Source organism: Hyla sarda, chromosome 6 (assembly GCF_029499605.1).
Source record: "Hyla sarda isolate aHylSar1 chromosome 6, aHylSar1.hap1, whole genome shotgun sequence".
NCBI lineage: Eukaryota > Metazoa > Chordata > Amphibia > Anura > Hylidae > Hyla > Hyla sarda.
This window is the reverse complement of record NC_079194.1, coordinates 11778099-11803986: the sequence shown is the minus strand read 5'-3', so window position 1 is coordinate 11803986 and position 25888 is coordinate 11778099. Positions and strand designations below refer to the sequence as shown.

The following is a 25888-nucleotide window of genomic DNA, read 5'->3' as shown; positions in this document are numbered from 1 at the left end:
GTTATCACCCGTTATTTTATTTCCATGTGACCTCCTGGTTGTAATGCTGTACTGAGCATGCTCAGTACAAAAATCGGATCATAAAAAAATAAAAAATTAAAAAATAAGATAACGGATGTTTTTCCTGAACATCCGTTTCCCATTGACTTCAATGTTACATTTTAACTGACTTTATTTCACCTTTATTTTTGCCAGAACAAAAATTAGTGCACGCACCGTCTTTTGTGGCGGCAAAAATAACAGATTAGTAAAAACGGACATAAGTGATGCAAAAGGATGGTCAAAAAAATCCCAATGACATGAATGGTATTTTTTGACAGAAGTTTTCAGGACTATGACTGGAGTAATAAAGGTTTTTACAGGATGATACCTGTAGTGTTAAAGGGGCCTTAAAAGGCTTGTGCCAGAAAGTTAAACAGATTTGTAAATGATTTCTATTAAAAAATCTTTACCCTTCCAGTACTTATTAGCAGCTGTTTGCTACAGAGGAAATTTACTTTTTTTAATTTATTTTTTGTCTTGTCCACAGTGCTCTCTGCTGACACCTGATGCCCGTATCAGGAACTGTCCAGAGCAGGAGAAAATCCCCATACCAAACCTATGCTGCTCTGGACAGTTCCTGACACGGACAGAGGTGTCAGCAGAGAGCACTGTGGACAAGAAAAAAAAAAAAATATATATATATATATATATATAAATAAAAATGAATTTCCTCTGTAGCATACAGCTGCTAAAAAGTACTGGAAGGATTAAGATTTTTTTAATAGAAGTAATTTACAAATCTGTTTAACTTTCTGGCACCAGTTCATTTAAAAAAAAATAATAATAAAAGTTTTTCGCCGAAGTACCCATTTAATCCGCCAGGACGATAATTAGAGGTACCCCCACCCCCAAACTACTCACATATTTACATCCTGCACAGGGTGTACCACACAGACTGCATGTATTTAGGCTGGACAGTCCTCATGTCAGCTAATATGGCGGCGGGGGGAAGGGAAGACGTCACAGGAGGATCCCCGAGAGAACAAGGTGGGAGAGTTATTACTACCAATTCACTTACCTACAACTAATCCACATTCTGAGCAGATCATGTCCCCCGCTCTGTAATCTTCTACCAAAATGGCATCTGGGTGATTCGGACAGGTCACTTTCGGCTCCACACTAAGGAAAAACAAAGAAAAGGAAACATCACAAGTTATTCTCCGTATTACAGTGATGGAACACATACTTATAGGAAAAAGTAAGGAGATTTGATTCTGCAGTGTGCCTACAGCTGTTCCAAAACTACAGCTTTGATTGGAGGAACATTGATCTGAACCAGAGGGGGCCACCCATTACTTCATACTATACCAGTGTTTCCCAACCAGGGTGCCTCCAGCTGTTGCAAAACCAACTCCCAGCATGCCTGGACAGCCAAAGGCTGTCCAGGCATGCTGGGAGTTGTAGTTTTGCAGGACATAATGGAAGTTTTGCAGGTCATAATGGAAGTTTTTTAACCCCTTAAGGACCATGGCTTTTTCCGTTTTTGCACTTTCGTTTTTTCCTTTTGCGCCACCAACTCTACTTTGTAATGACATCAGTAATGTTACCAAAAAATCTATGAGGAAATGTTAAAAAATAAAAAAAAAAATAAACTGTGCGACGAAATTTAAGAAAAAACGCCATTTTGTAATTTTCGGGGGCTTCCATTTCTACGCAGTATATTTTTCGGTACAAATGACACCTTCTCTTTATTCTGTAGGTCCATACGGTTAAAATGATCCCCTATTTATATAGGTTGGATATTGTCGTACTTCTGGAGAAAATCATAACTACATGCAGGAAAATTTATACGTTTAAAATTCTCATCTTCTATCAAATGGCCGTTCAGTGAGGACATGCCCAATTACCGCCTTACTTTAGGATTTTTGCTTGGGCGTGTTCCCCTACTATGGTTCATGTCAATCAGTTGCTCCCTTAACCATGCTCCTTGGGTTCGACATTGTTCTCTACCATTTGACTACTGTACATTTTGACGTATGTGCCAAAGCATTTACTTTAGGGATTGTGCACCTTCTCTCTCTCCCCCCCACCCCCCCTTCCTCCCCTTGTAGGTATCTTCCCTCGCCCTTTCTCCCTTATCTGGGTTTTATGGGCTGTATTGTATCCTATGGAGTCTCTTGTTTACATGCTATGCCTGTTTTGTACTTTTATATACCTGTAAAACTTGATAAATAAAGTTTTGGAAAAAAAAAAAAAATTGTCATCTTCTGACCCCTATAAAATTTTTCCGCCTACAGGGCGGTATGAGGGCTAATTTTTTGTGCCGTGATCTGAAGTTTTTAGCGGTACCATTTTTGTACTGATCTGACTTTTTGGTCACTTTTTATATCATGAAAAAAAATGAATAAAAAGCTGACCAAAAATATGTTATTTTCGAATTTGGCATTTTTTTGCGCGTACGCCATTGACCGTGTGCTACTAAGCCCTTGGTCCCGGCTTCAGATACATCACGGGACCGAACCGATATAACGCGGGTTCGCGCGGTGATCCTGTGTCATATCGCGGGAGCCGGCCAATGACATTAAGGGGTTAACAAATGAAGAGTTTTTGACTGGAGGAACATTGATCTAAAACCATATGAGTCACCCATCACTTCATACTATACCAGTATTTCCCAACCAGGGTGCCTCCAGCTGTTGCAAAACTACAACTCCCAGCATGCCTGGACAGCCTTTGGCCTTTTATAGCCTTAGCTGAATGGCAGCAGTTTTTCCAATGGTTTACAGCTTCAGTCTTGAACTATTGACCCTCCATTCCCTTCACTTATATAAGTGTCTATAGTCCTGCAAAAAACATTTGCTTAAAGGGGTACTCCGGTGAAAGCCTTTTTTCTTTTAAATCAACTGGTGCCAGAAAGTTAAAAAGTGACAAAAAATATGTTATTTTGGAATTTTACGTACGCCATTGACCGTGCGCTATTAAGCCCTGGGTCCCGGCTTCAGATACATCCTAAGACCAACCCGATATGACCCCGCGTTATATCGCGGGAGCCGGCCAAGGACATTAAGGGGTTAACAAATGAAGAGTTTTTGATTGGAGGAACATTGATCTTCACCCATCACTTCATACTATACCAGTTTTTCCCAACCAGGGTGCCTCCAGCTATTGCAAAACTACAACTCCCAGCATGCCTGGACAGCCTTTGGCTGTCCAGGCATGCTGGGAGTTGTAGTTTTGCAACAGCTGGAGGCACCCTGGTTGGGAAACACTGTACTATAACTATGACAGATGTGTTTCCTCCTCCATTACACACCCTGCGCCTACAGATTTAGGCTACTCCCTCTGACTTTCAGTTTGGCTCATACCATTATAAGTGCTGCGTTACAATTACACGTAGTCATCCGCCCGGGATCGGCGCCCACACGATTTCCCTATCTATACAGGGACTGTAGGTCTTTGTTCGGTCGCCCAGGACATCAGGTGCTCCTCGCGGCTTCCGTCATACAATCGCTGCTCTGTGGGAGTCATTCACAATGACGGACGGGATTATCCGTATAAATTAACGCATTTAGGATCTAATGAGCAAGTTTTTTTTCCCCTTTTTGCATTTCAAAAGGCTTTTTTTTTGTCTCTCCTATAGGTGATTTTTGAGTTAATTTATTTTAATTTTTTTTGCAACTTTTAATTTTCTCCTATAGGCGTTGTAGGGCGATTTTTTAAAATCTATTTTTAGAACACACAGGCGCCGGATTATCTTAATTCTTTATATACCGGTAAGCACCAAAATATCCCTTAAATGTTATATTTTGTGCTATTTATTTTTTTTGAAAAACTTACATAAAACCCTTCTCCACCCCCCCCCCCCCCTGACTCTTGAAATCTGTCACAACCCCATACACCAGTGTTTTTCCCCCCCCCAAGGCCTCCAGCTGTTCCAAAACTACAGCTCCCAGAATGCTCGGATAGCCAAATGCTGAGAGTTGTAGTCTTGCAACAGCTGGAGGCTCGCCAGTTGGAAAACACTGCTATACACATAGAATAGCCAGCCCCAACACACTGTGGATTTGGCTGCCTGTTGCCCTTGTGTGTATATCTGATCCTCTCCCTCCCCCCGACCCCCACCCCCCTCTGCACGAGCGGGTCTCTTGTCAACACCATAAGGGTGGGTTCACAATGTTTCTAGTGTACGGGTGCCGGATCTGGTTGGGAGGAGCAAAAACCAGTAAACCACGGTTTTACGTCTGGTCAGAAAACCATATACGGGGCAAAAATGAGCCAATGGGAGTCAGTGTTTGACCCCAGTTGGCTCATTGAAATGAATGGGGTTCGGCTGGGATACGGGAGCGGACGGTTTTCGCTCCTCCCAACCGGATACGGCACCCGTACACTACAAACGTAGTGTGAACCCCCCCCCCACCTAACTCATTTACCAACATCTGCATCACAGATTTTTGGTCTCTTATGATGATCTCATAAAGATCTATGCAAACTGACATAAGTGACATGTATGGATTCTGCACACATACTAAACTCAGATTCCTTTCAGATTACACAATAGACCGGCTCAGACCCTATTCACAGGAATGGGAATTTACTGGGCATGCTCTGTGACCTGTGCAGAGGTCATTCAACAGAGAGGGGAAGGCCGAGCTGTGAGCATCAACTATTGCGTTGTCTACATACTGGTGTCACCTTTCACCAATCCTGTACGCAGGGCTGTGGAGTCAGTAGATAAATGTTCCGACTCAGACTCCAGTTTTTTGTACTTTTGACTCCCCGACGCCGACTCCTCTGTATTAATATGTGAATGTATTTTATACATTCCTTGAAGGAAAGAAAGGCAACATACAAGTCATTACCACAGGACTACTGGCTGGGAAGCCAACAGTCTACTGTATTGAACAGTTTGTGTGCTGATCTGCTGCTGAAGATAGGGCAGTGGGAGGATCCAGGCATTTATTATAAAACATGATTCCCCTAGTAGAATCCCATAATCATGTTTAAAGTTTAAGCTAACAATCGGAATTTACAAGTTTTTATAGCCTTAGCTGAATGGCAGCAGTTTTTCCAATGGTTTACAGCTTCAGTCTTGAACTATTGACCCTCCACTTATACAAGTGTCTCTAGTCCTGCAAAAAACATTTACTTAAAGGGGTACTCCGGTGAAAACCTTTTTTCTTTTAAATCAACTGGTGCCAGAAAGTTAAACAGATTTGTAAATTACTTCTATTAAAAAATCTTAATCCTTCCCGTACTTATTAGCTGCTGAATACTACAGAGGAAATTCTTTTCTTTTTGGAATTCTCTCTGATGACATCACGAGCACAGTGCTCTTTGCTGACGTCATAATAATAACTCTTTATTTATTGTTGTCCTTAGCAGGATTTAAGACCCAAGGCCCCAGCACTGCAAGGCAGCAGTGGTAACCACTGAGCCACCATGTTGCCCTTAGCATACATCTGCTATGCATGGTTGCTAAAATGGACAGAGATGTCAGCAGAGAGCACTGTGCTCGTGATGTCATCAGTGTTCCAAAAAGAAAGGAATTTCCTCTGTAGCATTCAGCAGCTGATAAGTACTGGAAGGATTAAGATTTTTTTAATAGAAATCATTTACAAATCTGTTTAACTTTCTGGCACCAGTTGATTTAAAAGAAAAAAAGGTTTTCACCGGAGTACCCCTTTAACCCCTTTTCAGTGAGAGGCTCGGTTATCCATGGGTTCCCTGTAACAGCAGGACACAACACTATGGAAAGTAGAAGTATTGCCGCTCCTAATTGTGCGTTGCGTGCCATATAGTGAAGCACATGAAAAGCTTCTTCACGGTCACTTAACGTGTTCGTTTTGCGGTTACGTGAGGCACTGCATGCATTGGTCTTTATTCTTACAGTAGAGAAGTCATTAATTATCACTTTTTGTGAATTGGGACATTTAAACTTGCTTTTTTTTATTCCAATCTAAATTTAGTAGGAGTCGGAGTCTGTGCATTTTTTGCCAACTCCAGGTACCCAAAATTTCGTCCTACTCCACAGCACTGCCTGTACATCATAAGGAGGATCATGTTTGGAAGTAATCCAGGAGTAGGCACGCAAGTATAGATGAGCGAACTTACAGTAAATTCGATTTGTCACAAACTTCTCGGCTCAGCAGTTGATGACTTTTCCTGCGTAAATTAGTTCAGCTTTCAGGTGCTCCGGTGGGCTGGAAAAGGTGGATACAGTCCTAGGAAAGAGTCTCCTAGGACTGTATCCACCTTTTCCAGCCCACCGGAGCACCTGAAAGCTGAACTCATTTATGCAGGTTAAGACTTCCACTGCCGAGCCGAGACGTTCGTGACGAATCGAATTTACTTTAAGTTCGCTCATCTCTAGTGCTGACCTTCCACAATCCATACATGCCACATAATAAACCGGTCTCCAATGATGAAGACACAAAGCCTCCTTGTTAACCCGCTATTACTTTGTTTTTATGTGACAGGTAAAACATCACCGTGTAGTTTCAGATAATGTATATACCGTATTTTTCGCCGTATAAGACGCACTTTTTCTTCCCCAAAACTGGGGGGGGGGAAATTTGGTGCGTCTTATACGGCGAATACTCCCCTATCGCGGCTGTCCCTGCGGCCATCAATGGCCGGGACCCGCGGCTAATACAGGACATCACCGATCGCGGTGATGCCCTGTATTAACTCTTCAGACGCGGTGATCAAAGCTGACCGCCGCGTCTGAAGGGAAAGGGACACTAACCCGGCTGTTCAGCGATTTCACCGCGGCGGTCCTGAACAGCCCGACTGAATAGCCGGGTTAGTGCTTACAGGACACCGGGAGGGACCTTACCGGCCTCCTCGGTGTCTTCTCCGTTCAGGGATCCCCTGTATGGCCGGCGCTCTCCTTCCTCGTCATCACGTACGTGCGTCGGCGTGCGTAACGACGTGATGGCGGCGACGGAGAGCGAGGATACCCGACCGGCAGCAGAGACGTTCCGGAGCGATGGGGACACGGCGACAGCGATGGAGCGACATCCAGGGCAGCAGTGACGGGTCCGGAGCGGCGGGGACACGCGAGTATTACCTCCTATGCAGTGGTCTTCAAACTGCGGACCTCCAGATGTTGCAAAACTACAACTCCCAGCATACCCGGACAGCCAACGGCTGTCCGGGAATGCTGGGAGTTGTAGTTTTGCATCATCTTGAGGTCCGCAGGTTGAAGACCACTATTGGGTTCAAAATCTTTATTTTTTTAGATTTTGTACCTATAAATTGGGTGCGTCTTATACGCCGGTGCGTCCTATAGGGCGAAAAATACGGTAAGTAAAGTCTTTTATATACATCCAAACCTGCTGGGTCATCACATGACTGAAGCCTCTAATGCAAAACACGGGAGAATCCACCGATCGCAGGCTGGACAGTGAATACCGACTACACGGCTCAGCACTGATCCAAAATAACTAATGCCGGGACGTGGAAACTCCAGAAGAAGGACGACGACATCTTCCGGAACAACGTTACAGTCATTTATCACAAAGTTTACACTAGGATTTTTTTAAAGGGGTATTCCGGCCCTAAGACCTCTTATCCCCTATCCATGTTGTAATAGACCTCATTGATCAATGTAAGGCTTATGCATTACATTGATCTAATACCTGCAATCAAACTTGCTAATAATAATAATAATAATAATAATAATAATAATAATAATAATAATCATAATAATAATAATAATAATAGGTCCCTAGAAGTTTGAAGTTTAATATATATATTTTTAAGTAAATATAAGTAAAATATTTTCAAAAAATTGTTATCACGTGCAGAATTGTCCAAAGAGTCAATATTCCTGGTAAAAACGAAAGCTCATGGCACAAAAACTATAATAAAAAAAAAAATAGCACTGGTTCTTTTAAGAAAATGAAAAAACCTGGAGTAGTATTTTTTTTTTTTTAAGGGGGGGGGGGTGCACATAGGTTAAATTTGTACTCTGTCAAGCTCTGCATTAGTCTAAGTACAGTACAAGGGAATGGAGACTTCAAAACCCCCATTCACACAACATGTGCACATTTTACCTTTTTCAACACACACAGACAGACACACACAGACACACAGACAGACAGACACACAGACAGACAGACAGACACACAGACAGACAGACAGACAGACAGACAGACAGACACACAGACAGACAGACACACAGACAGACAGACAGACAGACACACAGACAGACAGACAGACAGACACACAGACACACACACACACAGACAGACACACACACAGACACACACACACACAGACAGACACACACACAGACAGACACACACACAGACAGACACACACACAGACAGACACACACACAGACAGACACACACACAGACAGACACACACACAGACACACACACACACAGACACACACACAGACAGACACACACACAGACAGACACACACACAGACAGACACACACACAGACAGACACACACACAGACAGACACACACACAGACAGACACACACACAGACAGACACACACACAGACAGACACACACACACAGACACACACACACAGACACACACACACAGACACACACACACAGACACACACACACAGACACACACACACAGACACACACACACAGACACACACACACAGACACACACACACAGACACACACACACAGACACACACACACAGACACACACACACAGACACACACACACAGACACACACACACAGACACACACACACAGACACACACACACAGACACACACACACAGACACACACACACAGACACACACACACAGACACACACACACAGACACACACACACAGACACACACACACAGACACACACACACAGACACACACACACAGACACACACACACAGACACACACACACAGACACACACACACAGACACACACACACACAGACACACACACAGACACACACACAGACACACACACACAGACACACACACACAGACACACACACACAGACACACACACACAGACACACACACACAGACACACACACACAGACAGACACACACACAGACAGACACACACACAGACAGACACACACACAGACAGACACACACACAGACAGACACACACACAGACAGACACACACACAGACAGACACACACACAGACAGACACACACACAGACAGACACACACACAGACAGACACACACACAGACAGACACACACACAGACAGACACACACACACACAGACACACACACAGACAGACACACACACACACAGACACACACACACACAGACACACACACAGACACACACACAGACACACACACAGACACACACACAGACACACACACAGACACACACACAGACACACACACAGACACACACACAGACACACACACAGACACACACACAGACACACACACAGACACACACACAGACACACACACAGACACCCGAGGCTACACTGACTTTTGGCCGCATGACACATGATCGCAATGTCGTACTGCTACATTGCAAGCGATGATTTAAAAACGTGGATGTAAGTGACCTCAGTGTTGTGCTGTCATGTTCCGATTTTATTTAACAGGTAAAAACCAGCCCAAAGGCTTACAGCAGTGTTTCCCAACCAGGGTGTCTCCAGCTGTTGCAAAACTACAACTCATGTTTATACAAGCAAAAAGAAAAATAGCCAGCACATAGTGCTGGGCGGTATACCGGTATGAACCGGACACTGGTTTTTTTTTTTCTCCCACGGTATGGATTTTTGCCCATACCGCTATACCGATCGGGCCCCTCACCCACCCTCCGAGTCAATAAAAAAAATGAAACTTACCCGTAACAGGGGTGGTCCGGGCCATCCATCCTTCCTGTAGTGTCCGGCGGCATTCCGGGTGGAGGGTGAACCGGTCCGGGCTGTCCTTCTCCGGGGGTCCTCTTCTCGGCTCCGGCCTAGTACGCTGCATAGACGCCGCTACGCCGTGACGTCAGGTGGGTCACTGCGCAGCAACGTCTATGCAGCGTTACTAGGCCGGAGCCTGCCCAGAGTGGAGAAGAGGACCCCCGGAGAAGAAGGACAGCCCAGACCAGTTCACCCTCCACCCGGAACGCCCCCGGACACTGTGAATGATGAAGCCTGGCAGGGCCTATGAAACCCCATTGATCTGTATGAGGAATCTAAAGATTCCTCCTAAAAGTCCCCTAAGGGGACTAAAAGTAAAAAAATAAAAAACACCATTAACTCCTTCCTTATTAGATTTTTAAATCACCCCCCTCTGTTCCCAAATTTCATTTAAAAAATATGTAGCCATAATAAAAATAAACATATGTGGTATTTCCGTGTGCGTAAATGTCCGAACTATAAAAGTGTATCATTAATTACACCGCACGCTCAATGGCGTACGCGCAAAAAAATTCCAAAGTCCAAAATAGCGTCTTTTTGGTCACTTTATATCATGAAAAAAATGAATAAAAAGCAATCAATAAGTCCGATCAATACAAAAATGGTACCGCTAAAAACTTCAGATCACGACGCAAACAATGAGTCCTCGTAACACCCCATATGCAGAAAGACAACAACGTTATAGGGGTCAGAAGATGACAATTATAAACGTATACATTTTCCTGCATGTAGTTATGTTTTTTTTTTTCCAGAAGTCCGACAAAATCCAACCTATATAAGTAGGGGATCATTGTAATCGTATGGACCTAGAGAATAAAGAGAAGGTGTCATTTTTACCGAAAAATCCACTATGTAGAAACGGAAGCCCCAAAAATTACAAAATTTAGTTTTTTCTTCTATTTTGTCCCACTATGATTTTTTTTCCGTTTCGCCGTAGATTTTTGGGTGAAATGACTGATGTCATTACCAATTAGAATTGGTGGCGCAAAAAATAAGTCATCATAAGGATTTTTAGGTGTAAAATTGAAAGAACTATGATTTTATTTTAAAGGTAGGGAGGAAAAAACAAAAGTGCAAAAACAGAAAAACCTTAAAGGGGTATTCCAGGCAAAAACTTTTTTTTATATATCAGCTGGCTCCAGAAAGTTAAACAGATTTGTAAATTACTTCTATTAAACAATCTTAATCCTTTCAATATGGTAGTTATTAGCTTCTGAAGTTGAGTTGCTGTTTTCTGTCTAACTGCTCTTTGATGACTCACGTCCCGGGAGCTGTCCAGCTCCTATGGGCATATTTTCCCATCATGCACAGCTCCCGGGACGTGACTTCATCAATGAGCAGTTAGACAGAAAACTTCAGAAGCTAATAACTATTGGAAGGATTAAGATTTTTTAATAGAAGTAATTTACAAATCTGTTTAACATTCCGGAGCCAGTTTATATATATAAAAAAAAAGTTTTTGCCTGGAATACCCCTTTAACCCCTTAAGGACTCAGCCCATTTTGGCCTTAAGGACTCAGACAATTTAATTTTTACGTTTTCGTTTTTTCCTCCTCACCTTCTAAAAATCATAACCCTTTTATATTTTCATCCACAGACTAGTATGAGGGCTTATATTTTGCGTGACCAGTTGTCCTTTGTAATGACATAACTCATTATATCATAAAATGTATGGCGCAACCAAAAAACACTATTTTTGTGGGGAAATTAAAACGAAAAACGCAATTTTGCTAATTTTGGAAGGTTTTGTTTTCACGCCGTACAATTTATGGTAAAAATGATGTGTGTTCTTTATTCTTAGGGTCAATACGATTAAAATGATACCCATTATTATATACTTTTATATTATTGTTGCGCTTAAAAAAAATCACAAACTTTTTAACCAAATTAGTACGTTTATAATCCCTTTATTTTGATGACCTCTAACTTTTTTATTTTTCCGTATAAGTGGCGGTATGGGGGCTCATTTTTTGCGCCATGATCTGTACTTTTTTTTGATACCACATTTGCATATAAAAAACTTTTAATACACTTTTTATAATTTTTTTTTTAATAAAATGTATTAAAAAAGTAGGAATTTTGGACTTTTATTTTTTTTCGTTCACGCCGTTCACCGTACGGGATCATTAACATTTTATTTTTATAGTTCGGACATTTACGCACGCGGCGATACCAAATATGTCTATAAAAAATGTTTTTTACGCTTTTTGGGGGTAAAATAGGAAAAAACGGACGTTTTACTTTTTTATTGGGGGAAGGGATTTTTCACTTTTTTTTTACTTTTACTTTTACATTTTTTTACATTTTTTTTTTTTACACTTGAATAGTCCCCATAGGGGACTATTCATAGCAATACCATGATTGCTAATACTGATCTGTTCTATGTATAGGACATAGAACAGATCAGTATTATCGGTCATCTCCTGCTCTGGTCTGCTCGATCTCAGACCAGAGCAGGAGACGCCGGGAGCCGCACGGAGGAAGGAGAGGGGACCTCCGTGCGGCGTTATGAATGATCGGATCCCCGCAGCAGCGCTGCGGGCGATCCGATCGTTCATTTAAATCGCGAACTCCCGCAGATGCCGGGATCTGTATTGATCCCGGCACCTGAGGGGTTAATGGCGGACGCCCGTGAGATCGCGGGCGTCGGCCATTGCCGGCGGGTCCCAGGCTGCGATCAGCAGCCGGGATCAGCCGCGCATGACACGGGCATCGCTCCGATGCCCGCGGTTATGCTTAGGACGTAAATGTACGTCCTGGTGCGTTAAGTACCACCTCACCAGGACGTACATTTACGTCCTGCGTCCTTAAGGGGTTAAAGCATAGCACAGCAGTCGTCCTCACCTAGCAGTAAAGCTGGCCATACATAACACATCATCCAACCACTATGGAATTCCTGGATAAAAGGGAAGTCTATGGAAGCAGCTTATTCTTCCCTTCCCATTAAAATAAGCGGTAAGGCTGCGTTCACACGGCCGTTTAGACCCGTCCCATTCTTCTCCCGTCAAAAATAAAAACGGACTTTCAAAAAAAATTTTTTTTTTGTTCTGAGCATGCTCAGAAGTAAAAACGGATTGACAAAAACGGATGCAAATGGATGACAATAAAGGCTCATCAGTTTTCCATAGACTTCAATGTTAAATTTACGGAATCCCTTTTTTCTACCATTTTTTGACGGGATAAGAAAATACTGCATGGGCCGTTTTTTCTACAGTCATTAAAAAAAACAAAAAAAAAAAACGGAAATGAGGGCAGACTGGTACAAACGGATGTAAACCGATAGTAAAAAAAAATCCCACCCACATGAATGGGATTTTTTTTTAACCCCTTAAGGACCAAGCACATTTTAACCGTAAAGGGGTATTCCAGGAAAAAAAAAATTTATATATATCAACTGGCTCCAGAAAGTTCAATACATTTGTAAATTACTTCTATTAAAAAAAAATCTTAATCCTTTCAGGACTTATGAGCTTCTGAAGTTAAGGTTGTTCTTTTCTGCCTAAGTGCTCTCTGATGACACGTGTCTCGGGAAACGCCCAGTTTAGAAGCAAATCCCCATAGCAAACCTCTAAGCTGGGCGTTTCCCGAGACAGGTGTCATCAGAGAGGACTTAGACAGAAAAGAACAACCTTAACTTCAGAAGCTCATAAGTACTGAAAGGATTAAGATTTTTTACATAGAAGTAATTTACAAATCTGTTTAACTTTCTGGAGCCAGTTGATATATAAAAAAAAGTTTTTTCCTGGAATACCCCATTAAGGACCAGGCCAATTTTATTTTAGCGTTTTCGTTTTTTTCCTCCTCACTAGAGATGAGCGAACTTACAGTAAATTCGATTTGTCAAACTTCTCGGCGGTGGGCTGGAAAAGGTGGATACAGTCCTAGGAGACTCTTTCCTAGGAGTGTATCCACCTTTTCCAGCCCACCGGAGCACTGGAAAGCTGAACTAATTTACGCAGGATAAGTCATCAACTGCCGAGCCGAGAAGTTCGTGACGAATCGAATTTACTGTAAGTTCGCTCATCTCTACTCCTTACCTTCTAAAATCCATAACTTCTAAAATTCATAACTTAACTTTATATTTCCATCTACAGACCCATATAAGGGCTTGTTTTTTGTGTGACCAATTGTACTTTGCAATGAAACCTTTCATTTTACCCTAAAATGTACGGCCAACACCCCAAATGTTTTTTTTTTTTTTTGTTTTGTTAGGGAGGAAATTTAAATGAAAACCACAATTTTGCACATTTTAGAGGGTTTTGTTTTCACACTGTACACTTTACGGTAAAAATGACTTGTGTTCTTTATTCTGTGGGTCAATACGATTAAAATGATACCCATGGCTAGATACTTTTATATTTTTGTACCGCTTGAAAAAAAAAAAAAAACTTAAACGTTTTGTACAAAATCAGTAATCTAAAATCACCCTATTTTGACCACCTATAACTTTTTCATTTTTCCGTATAAGCAGCGGTATGAGGGCTCATATTTTGTGCTGTCATCTGTACTTTTTATCGATACCACATTTGCATATATAAAACTTTTAGATGAATTTTTAATAATTTTTTTAAAATAAAAATGACAAAAAAAAGCTGCATTTTTGGACTTTTATTTTCTACTTTTACGCCATTCACCGTACGGGATCATTAACATTATATTTTGATAGTTAGGACATTTACGCACGCTGCGATACCAAATATGTTTAATTTAAAAAAAATTACGCTTTTTGGGGGTAAATTGGGAAAAACTGACAATTTTCATTTTTATTGGGGGAGGGCATTTTTCACTTTTTTTTACTTTTTATTAAAAAATTCTTCAACTTTTATTTTACACTTTTTATGTCCCCATAGGAGACTATCTATAGCAATCCTTTCATTGCTAATACTGTTCAGTGCTATGTATAGGACACAGCACTGATCAGTATTATCGGTGATCTTCTGCTCTGGTCTGCTCGATCTCAGACCAGAGCAGAAGACCCCGGGAGACGGCCGGAGCCAGTTGAGGGGACCTCCGGCTGCCATGCTGGATGATCGGATTGCACTGCGGGCGATCCAATCATCCATTTAGAGTACCGCAGATGCCGTGATCTGTATTGATCATGGCATCTGAGGGGGTTAATGGTGGACATCCGCGCGATTGCAGATATCAGCCAGAACCTGCCATGTATGATGCGAGCACCGTTCCGATGCTCACAGTCATACACAGGACGTAAATGTACGTCCTGGCGCGCGAAGTACCGCCAAACCAGTACGTACATTTATGTGGTCGTTAAGAGTTTAAACAGTTTTTAATCTGTTTATAGGCTGCAAGAACAGAACCGAAGCGGGGATATATTATATAAAAAAAAAAAAAAAAAAAAAAAAAAAAACGGGGACAGACGGCCATGTGAATGCACCCCAACACACATGCTTGGCCCAGGTGAGCGTACACGTGTATGATGGAGTCATGAGGCAGCCATCTGCTGAACACCTAGCTGACAGCTATGTAATGTTTATGGCCGGCCTCAGGATATGCACACAGATCAGCAACAGATTTATCTACAACATCTATTCAGGATTATTTCCTCACATGATCATAGATCCCTAAACACCAAGATTGACATAACTAGGGGTCGACCGATACGGATTTTTTTGAGCCGATACAGATAACCTGAGAACTTTCAGGCCGTTAGCTGATAACTTATACAGATATTCCGTGCATATTAATTCCCCCCACAAATATCCTTGGTAAAATGAGGGTGCGTGTATGTGCGGGTATACCCCGATAAACTGTTTCTGGCCCCGCAGAAGCAGATCAATGATTTAAAGTGGGCGCTTTAAATCAATGAACTGCAGCGGCTTTTGCGGGGCCAGAGACCGCCGTCACCACCCGCTTCTCTCCCCCTGCCTGTCCTGGGGTCCTGAGTCCAACCACTGCCGGTGCCCCATTGCCTCCCCCCTGCCTATCCTCTGGCCAGAGACCACCGGTGCCCCATTGTCTCCCCCCTGCCTATCCTCTGGCCAGAGACCACCGGTGCCCCATTGCCTCCCCCCTGCCTATCCTCTGGCCAGAGAAGACCACCGCCCCATTGCCTCCCCCATCCCCGGTTTTAAAATTACCTGTTCCTGGGGTCCACGCTACTTCTGGCTCTGGCGGCGTCCTGCGCTGTTGCTATGCGCAATGACGAGTGATGTCCTCAACGTGACGTCAGTGGCCCGGCGCACAGTGACAGCTCAGGAAGCCGCCAGAGCCAGAAGTAGCGTGGACCCCAGGAACAAGTAATTATAAAACCAGTGATGGGGGGAGGCAATGGGGCAGCGGCAGTCTCTGGCCAGAGGATAGGCAGGGGGAGGCAATCTGGCAGCGGCGGTGGTTGGACTCAGGACAGGCAGGGGGAGAGAAGCGGGTGGCGGCAGTGGTCTCTGGCACCACAAAAGCCGCTGCAGTTCATTGATTTAAAGCGCCCGCATTATAGGCAGGTTAGATGCCGATACCGATAATATCGGCCAATCTGGTAATCGGTTGATCCCTAATAATAACCTCAGCCATACAGATTGCAAATCCAATCTTGAAGCACAGGCCACACATAGCCGTACGACACAAGACCTTTTTTTGAATTGCACTACTGCAGCCATGTTTAGTTATCACCACATACCAGATGCAACCTTGACCCCTCGAGGGGTTTCCTTCCATATATTCAGTAGAACCATACAGAGTCTAGGCCAGTGTTTCCCAACCAGGGTGCCTCCAGGTGTTGCAAAACTACAACTCCTAGCATGCCTGGACAGCCAAAGGCTGCAACATCTGGGAGGCACCCTGGTTGGGAAACAATGGGCTAGGACAATATTTTCCTGACCAGTGTGCCTCCTGCTGTTGCAAGACTACAACTCCCAGCATGTCCAGACAGCTTTTGGCTGGGAGTTGTAGTTTTGCAACAGCTGGAGGAACCCTAGTTGAAAAACACTGACCTAAGTGTTACTGCCAGAATACAAAAACATATTAGGGGAGATCAAAACCTGTGAAGAGTAAAAGCTGACCAGTTGCCCATAGCAACCAATCAGATCGCTTCTTTAATTTTTAAAAAAAGGGCCTTAAAAAAATAATAATAAATAAAGCAACTGATTGTTTGCTATAGGCAACTGGTCAGCTTTCCCTCTACACAAGCTTTAATAAAACTCCCCAATTGATCACAAAGGGCAGTAATGAGTTATACTAGGGATCGACCGCTTATGGGTTTGGCCGATATTCACGATTTTGGACGTTATCGGCAATTACAAATGCTGATAATCCGATAACGCCCTACCCCGCCCGCGCTGCTTGTCCACCCTCACTTCCTGTATTTGGACTCCTCAGAGAGACACACAGACAATAGCTGCAGGGACTTCATCTTTTCACCCAAAAATATTACACATTATTTAACCAATGTATATTACAAATATACATATAATGGTGTTATCTACATTATATAAAAAAAGTTCTTGTTGACGACAGGTACAATGAACGACAATGAACATAAATGTACGTCCTGGTGCCCTGGTAGTTAATGCACCAGGACAAACATTTAAGGCGGGACCCAGCCAGATCCGAACATCAGTATTGGAAGGATTGAGATATATAGTTATACGAATTTGTATTTTTCTTCCTCCAGAACACTCTTTCAAAGGGGTACTCCGCCCCTAGACTTACAGGGTACAGAGGCTGGACCCCCGTGATCAGACATCTTATCCCCTATACTCCGGCATGGCCCCCCCCCCACCGCCAGTAATCTGCTGCACGCAGAGAACTCTGCTCTGTGCCGGATTATGGGCGACCGCAGCGTCATGTCCCCTCCATTCATGTCTATAGGGGGGGGGGGGGGGTAATGGCTGGGGTCATGCAACACGCCCTCTTCCAAAGACATGAATGGAGGGGGTGTGGCGTGACATTTAGTTCAGAATGCCGGGAAGTCGGTGTGAGGTAGTTTTTTGCGCCCCCGTAGATCCATGCGTCCGCTCCTCCCCCCGCTCTACGAACATTTCCGAAGCTAGAACTGGGGGAGGGCAGAGCAAGGGGAGAGAAGTTCACGCCCCCTCCCTCATCTCCCTGAGCTCGGCTGCTGGACGCAGATCTCTACGGCAGGTCCCCTCCCTCATCTCCCCGACCCGAGGACGTAAATCTCCACGGCAGGTCCCCTCCCTCATCTCCCCGAGCTGAGGACATAGAGCAGTGCTCCCAATGAGCCATATGTGTAAAGGGGGACATACTGTACGGGCTAAAGGGGGACATACTGTACGGGCTAAAGGGGGACATACTGTACGGGCTAAAGGGGGACATACTGTACGGGCAAAAGGGGGACATACTGTACGGGCTAAAGGGGGACATACTGTACGGGCTAAAGGGGGACATACTGTACGGGCTAAAGGGGGACATACTGTACGGGCAAAAGGGGGACATACTGTACGGGCAAAAGGGGGACATACTGTACGGGCTAAAGGGGGACATACTGTACGGGCTAAAGGGGGACATACTGTACGGGCTAAAGGGGGACATACTGTACGGGCTAAAGGGGGACATACTGTACGGGCTAAAGGGGGACATACTGTACGGGCTAAAGGGGGACATACTGCACGGGCTAAAGGGGGACATACTGCACGGGCTAAAGGGGGACATACTGTACGGGCTAAAGGGGGACATACTGTACGGGCTAAATGTCCCCCTTTAGCCCGTACAGTATGTCCCCCTTTAGCCCGTACAGTATGTCCCCCTTTAGCCCGTACAGTATGTCCCCCTTTAGCCCGTACAGTATGTCCCCCTTTAGCCCGTACAGTATGTCCCCCTTTAGCCCGTACAGTATGTCCCCCTTTAGCCCGTACAGTATGTCCCCCTTTAGCCCGTACAGTATGTCCCCCTTTAGCCCGTACAGTATGTCCCCCTTTACACATATGGCTCATTGGGAGCACTGCTCTATGTCCTCAGCTCGGGGAGATGAGGGAGGGGACCTGCCGTGGAGATCTATGTCCTCAGGGAGGGGGCGTGGCCGTAGAGATCTGCGTCCAGCAGCCGAGCTCAGGGAGATGAGGGAGGGGGCGTGAACCTTCTCTCTCCCCTTGCTCTGCCCTCCCCCAGTTCTAGCTTCGGAAATGTTCGGAGAGCGGGGGGAGGAGCGGACGCATGGATCTACGGGGGTGCAAAAAACCACCTCACACCGGCACAGAGATCGCAGGGGTCTCAGGAGCTGGAGCCCCCATGATCACACATCTTATCCCCCATCTTAAGGCTTTGGGGATAAGATGTCTAGGGGCAGAGTACCCACCAGAAAAAGAGAAACTGAGGCAGTGTTTCCAAGCCAGGGTGCCTCCAGCTGTTGCAATACTACAACTCCTAGCATGCTGGGAGTTGCAATTTTGCTGCAGTTGGAGGCACCCTGGCCGGGAAACACTGCACCTTGGGGAAAGCATTCATGTGATGCTTTTAAGGAAACGCTGTCATAGGTCACAATGTCCACTGACTTCTGAAGCACACCATGTGCCCGTGTCACACCATGTGATTAAGTGCATTCCTATGGGACAGAGGAAGTCACTGAGCTCCAGCACTGAGTGACGTCTGCCATAAGGACTCCAGTGCGAGATGCATGCTACCAACTTTAAAGGGGTACTCCACTGGAAAACATTAGTTTTTTTTAATCAACTGATGTCAGAAAGTTAAACAGATTTGAAAATTACTTTTAAAAAAATTAAAAAAAAATATCTTAAAGGGGTACTCTTCTATTAAAAAAATCTTAATTCTTCCTGTACTTAGCTGCTGAATACTACAGCAGAAATTATTTTCTTTTTGAAACACAGCTCTCTGCTGACATCGCGAGCACAGTGCTCTCTGCTGACATCTCTGTCCATTTTAGGAACTGTCCAGAGCAGCATATATTCGCTATGGGGATTTCCTTTTACTCTGGACAGTTCTTAAAATGGGCAGAGATGTCAGCAGAGAGCACTGTGCTTGTGATGTCAGCAGAGAGCTCTGTTTAAAACGGAAAATAATTTCCACTGTAGTATTCAGCAGCTAATAAGTACAGGAAGGATTAAGATTTTTTTTTTATAGAAGTAATATACAAATCTGTTTATCTTTCTGGCACCAGTTGAATTAAAAAAAAAAAAAAAAAAAAAAAAAGTTTTTCACCGGAGTACCCCTTTAATCCTTCCATTACTCAGCTGCTGCATGTTCCAGAGGAAGCTCTTTTCATTTTGAATTTCCTTTCTGTCTGACCACAGTGCTCTCTGCTGACACCTCATTCATTTTAGGAACTGTCCAGAGTAGGAGAAAATCCCCATAGAAAACCTACCCTGCTCCGGATAGTTCCTAAAATGGACAGAGGTGTCAGCAGAGAGCACTGTGGTCAGACAAAGGAAATTTAAAAAGAAAATGAACTTCCTGTGGATCATAACAGCAGCTGATAAGTACAGGAAGGATTAAGATTTTTTAATAGACCCAATTTACAAATCTGTTTAACTTTCTGACACCAGTTGATTTAAAAACTAAACTAGTGGAGTACCCCTTTAAGCCACAAGTAGGTCACATGGATACAATGCAAATGTATCCATCTCTGTGACACAATATTTACTTGCATAGCAGTGTTTCCCAACCAGGGTGCCTCCAGCTGTTGCAAAACTACAACTCCCAGCATGCCCGGACAGCCTTTGGCTGTCCGGGCATGCTAGGAGTTGTGGTTTTGCAACAGCTGGAGGCACCCTGATTGGGAAACACTGCTCTATAGGAATGACTGCTGCTGATTAGTATCACTTGTCTTCACATACATTGGGAGAGAACAACAAGTGCGGGAACAGGTGTCCATGACCAGCAGACAGGTTGTAATCATCTGACTGGTCATACGGGTAGATGCCACCTTACACTGCAAACATATGTAGCAGGGTAACAAGGTGTCGGGCACTGTCCTATGCAGGTGAATGGGCCAACACTGCAATACAGAACCACTGCTGCAAGTAAGGACATGGGGGGCATTTCTCATTGGCTTGACACCATTTCAATGTTCTAAATGTCCCTGCAAATTTTGCGCAATTGCATCTTTTTTTTTTTGCGGCACAATTTTTCATAGAACATCTTTCAAAGTTGTCTACTATTTGGTGCACCGTATTCCACTTTTTGCAGTGGAGCTGTATTTATTATTTGCGCAAATTAGATTTAGAATTGTTTTTTGTTTTGTTTGTTTTTTGCGCAAACCTACACCACCTAATAGGACACGTACAAAAATGTCTATGCTAGAGCACAAAGCTTAAACCAGTGGTCTTCAAACTGTGGCCCTCCAGATGTTGCAAAACTACAATTCCCAGCATGCCCGGACAGCCGTTGGCTGTCCGGGCATGCTGGGAGTTGTAGTTTTGCAACATCTGGAGGGCTACAGTTTGAAGACCGCTGGCTTAAACCAATCTCTGCAGCTCACTGGTTTCTATAGTTGAGCAAAATCTATCAAGTCCTGTGCACCTTTTTGGTAAATTTTGAGCAACTGTGCAAACAATATACACTGGTAAAATCTTTACTTCCTTACACCAGCATTGATAAATGTCCACCACAGACTTTCATTTTTGCATTTTCATTTACCCGCTTTTTTTTTTAAAAAATTAAAAAAAATTTTTAAGAGATTTTCCTTCTACACAGCAATATGAGGGCTTTGTTATTTTCACAATAATCAGAGATCAGCGATGCAGTAAAAAAAAAAAAAAAAAAAAAAAAGTATAATATATATATATATATATATATATATACACATACATATATATATACATATATATATATATATATATATATATATATATATACACACACACACACACAGCAAAATTTAGGGGGGGGTATTGATATGCAGTGCACCTTATACACTGCTTAAAAAAAAAAAACTAAAGATAACATCGTAGATCTGAATGAACTAATCGTATGAAATACTTTCCTCTTTACATAGTTGAATGCGCTGACAACAAAATCACAAAAATTATCAATGGAAATCAAATGTATCAACCCCTGGAGGTCTGGATATGGAGTCACCCTCAAAATCACAGTGGGAAACCCCACTACAGGCTGATCCAACTTTATGTAATGTCCTTAATAAAAGTCCCAATGAGGCTCAGTAGTGTGTGTGGCCTCCACGTGCCCGTATGACCTCCCTACAACGCCTGGGCATGCTCCTGATGAGGTGGAGGATGGTCTCCTGAGGGATGTCCTCCCAGACCTGGACTAAAGCATCTGCCAACTCCTGGACAGTCTGTGGTGGATGGAGCGAGACGTCCCAGATGTGCTCAATCGGATTCAGGGGAACGGGCGGCCAGTCCATAGCATCAATGCCTTCCTCTTGTAGGAACTGCTGACACACTCCAGCCACATGAGGTCTAGTATTGTCTTGTATTAGGAGGAACCCAGGGCCAACCGCACCAGCATATGGTCTCACAAGAGGTCTGAGGATCTCATCTCGGTACCTAATGACAGTCAGGCTACCTCTGGCAAGCACATGGAGGGCTGTGCGGCCCCCCCCAACGAAATGCCACCCCACACCATTACTGACCCACCACCAAACCTGTCATGCTGGAGAATGTTGCAGGCAGCAGAACGTTCTCCACAGCGCCTCCAGACTTTGCCACATCTGTCTCATGTGCTCAGTGTGAACCTGCTTTCATCTGTGAAGAGCACAGGGCGCCAGTGGCGAATTTGCCAATTTTGGTGTTCTCTGGCAAATGCCAAACGTCTTGCAGTGTTGGGCAAATTAGTATGCTTAAAATAGTTCTCTTGCAAACACAGTTAGGCCACGTTCACACGCCAAAATGTCCGTGCCGTTCCGCGTTTTCCATATCTGCAGAAAGAACGAACTCGCTCATTCTGTCTGCGGACTCCGCACGGAATGCATATCTGTCTATGAGACATGTTTATGCCGATGCATTGAAATACAATGAGATTTTCCATTGAATGAGATGCTCCGCCTCCATCACATCCTATTGGCTCACACTTGTCACGTGACATTTAACCGCCACGCATCGATGCGCACAGCAGTCTCAGTTTGGCTACCACAGGGCGAGGATCTCCTCTCCCTGTGATAGCTGAAGCTGCACGGAGCTCTCATGGGCTCTGTGGCCTGAATCTCATACATTTACTTTTATTACATTTACTGTTTTATAGATCTACAGCGCTATCGGGATCCCTATGTCCGAAAGCGCTGTCATCAGCGTGCCTCCCCGCGAGCGCTTACTACACCCCACACCCGCAGCTCTACTCCCCGTCCCCCATTAACTCTCAGGGAGCGGGGAACATACCGTAGAGCATCGGGCGCAGGTAAAGTAGTACTGCGCAGGCGCAGCACTACGCAAATAGCGTAGGGCTAAAGTTAGTATTGCGCGTGCTCAGTTGTCCTCAGCTGCCCATTCTGCATGCATTGCAATAGAATGAGATTTGCCTTCGGATGGCTCCGTGAGAGGAGATCCTCTCCCTGTGATAGCTAAACAGACTGCTGTGCACGTCGATGCGTGACGGTTAAATATGTCACCTGACAAGTGTGAGCCAATAGGATGTGATGGAGGCGGAGCATCTCATTCTATGGCAATGCACCGGTGCCCGCAGATTGTGAAATGTCCGCATAGAGATCCTTTGTGCGGAAATTCCGTAGCATTAACATAGCCTTAATGTAATTGTACATTTGAGTGTTTCATAACCAGTGTGCAAAACTATATCTCCCAAGGAAGCTGTAGTTTTGCAACAGCTGGAGGCACACTGATTGGTAACACTGATGTATATTATAAAATAATCATGAAATCTGGCATTTTTCCTTCTGACCACTAGGCTTTAAACTAAGCTGTGACTTCCTGTCCTGTCTTATGAAAAAGGAGGAGGCTGCTGGGAAGAGAAGACAATGAGAGCTCAGCCTCCCCCTCTCATGAAGAATGACGTCTACACAAATTTGGAGAAAAAAAAAGCATAAAACTTAATTTCATGCATCCTTAATAACTACCATGATTTTTTTTGTAATAACCATAAAGCCATGTGATGTATTAAACATTTACATTGAAAAACACAACATGAATTGATGTATTGTGCAGGGCTCAGCCTCAGAGTAGCCCATTTAGGAGCCATAACCACTGCCATATTAGATAATATGCAGCTCCCCCCATCTGCCTAGTAACACACAAGGAATGTGGCCCCTTGTACAGATCACAAACTACATGAAGGGCCAGTCTGCGACTAAATCAGAGAAACACGTAATCACTCCTCACCACACTATAGATTCTACCAAACTCCTGGAATGGTCTCTAATAGCCATCGTGGTGGTGGTGGTGGGCGCCATGCTGAACCGTACCCAGACAGGTGTGAACATGACCTGAGGACCACAGACTGAAGAGGTGCAGGATGTGAGGACATGGGGCCCTCAGCTGTGAGGGGCCCTTGGCTCAGCAGGGGGTCAGGGATGGGGGGGGGGCCTTGGCTCAGAAGGGGGTCAGGGATCTGGGGGGGGGCGCCCTGGGCTCAGCAGGGGGTCAGGGATCTGGGGGGGGGCGCCCTGGGCTCAGCAGGGGGTCAGGGATCTGGGGGGGCGCCCTGGGCTCAGCAGGGGATATGGGGGGGAGGGCGCCCTGGGCTCAGCAGGGGGTCGGGGATCTGGGGGGGGGGGGCGCCCTGGGCTCAGCAGGGGATCGGGGATCTGGGGGGGGGCGCCCTGGGCTCAGCAGGGGGTCGGGGATCTGGGGGGGGGGGCACCCTGGGCTCAGCAGGGGTCGGGGATCTGGGGGGCCCTCGGCTCAGCGGGGGGTCAGGGATCTGGGGGGCCCTCGGCTCAGCGGGGGGTCAGGGATCTGGGGGGGGGGCGCCCTGGGCTCAGCAGGGGGTCGGGGATCTGGGGGGGGGGGGCACCCTGGGCTCAGCAGGGGTCGGGGATCTGGGGGGCCCTCGGCTCAGCGGGGGGTCAGGGATCTGGGGGGCCCTCGGCTCAGCGGGGGGTCAGGGATCTGGGGGGGGCCCTCGGCTCAGCAGGGGGTCAGGGATCTGGGGGGGGCCCTCGGCTCAGCAGGGGGTCAGGGATCTGGGGGGGGCCCTCGGCTCAGCAGGGGGTCAGGGATCTGGGGGGGGGCCCTCGGCTCAGCAGGGGGTCAGGGATCTGGGGGGGGGCCGTCGGCTCAGCAGGGGGTCAGGGATCTGGGGGGGGGGCCCTCGGCTCAGCAGGGGGTCAGGGATCTGGGGGGGGGGCCCTCGGCTCAGCAGGGGGTCAGGGATCTGGGGGGGGGGCGCCCTCGGCACAAGGAATCTGGGGGGGGGGTGGGGAGCCCTGGGCTCAGCAGGGGGTCAGGGATCTGGGGGCGCCCCTGGCTCAGCAGGTGGTCAGGGATCTGGGGGGGCACCCTTGGCTCAGGGATCTGGGGGGGGCCCCTGGGCTCAGCAGGGGGTCAGGGATCTGGGGGGTCCCTTAGCTCAGCAGGGGGTCAGGGATCAGGGGGGGCGCTCTACAGATACGTAGGGGTGGGCCTAGGCTCTTCTGGGGTAAGGAATCAAATGGGGGTATACTTTGGGGGGACAGTCAGGTATCTGGGGGGCCCTCGGCTCTGCGGGTGTCAGGGATGGGAGGCTAAGCTCTGTGTTGGTCAGGATTTGGAGGTAACTAGTAGACACAGGCTGGGGCCCCGGGCATGGCTCCTCAGGGGCCCCTTCAGGTATAAGGAGATCTCCACAGCCCGGGGCCGCACACTCCTCACACCGCCCTGAGGTGAGCCCGACACCTGCTGTCCGCCCGGCCCCAGACTGCAGCCAGAACTCACACTCCGCAGCCCGGACAGTATAAACAGACGGCTCACTCACCGACTCGTTGACGCCATTTTTAAACAGCGTCTCGTTCGACGGAGCTACCAGACAAGTAAAGCAGCAGCGTCAGCGCTCCTCCCTATATAGAGCTCGGTCACGTGGTGAAGGGAAGACGCGGTCAGCCAGGAACGACTGCTCATTGTTATCGCTCGCGCATGCGCGGCGGAGAGGTTTACGCACTAGAGCTCCTGCGCGCATGTCACCCGTCAGACAGCCCTGATTTATGAAGAGCTGTTAG

General features: G+C 45.7%; 1 protein-coding gene across 1 annotated transcript in view; it reads right to left on the bottom strand.

Annotated features, from left to right (window-relative positions):
• The window catches only part of GTF2B (general transcription factor IIB), a 27954-nt gene extending 2084 nt beyond the window's left edge, over positions 1–25870 (bottom strand). The window contains exons 1-2 of the mRNA XM_056523206.1: positions 25648–25870; positions 1061–1161 (exon numbers count right to left, since the gene is read on the bottom strand). Coding sequence (XP_056379181.1) covers positions 1061–1161; positions 25648–25664 — 118 coding nt within the window. The 5' untranslated portion in view covers positions 25665–25870. The remainder of the gene's footprint in view (positions 1–1060; positions 1162–25647) is intronic.
• Between the last annotated feature and the right edge of the window lie 18 nt (positions 25871–25888).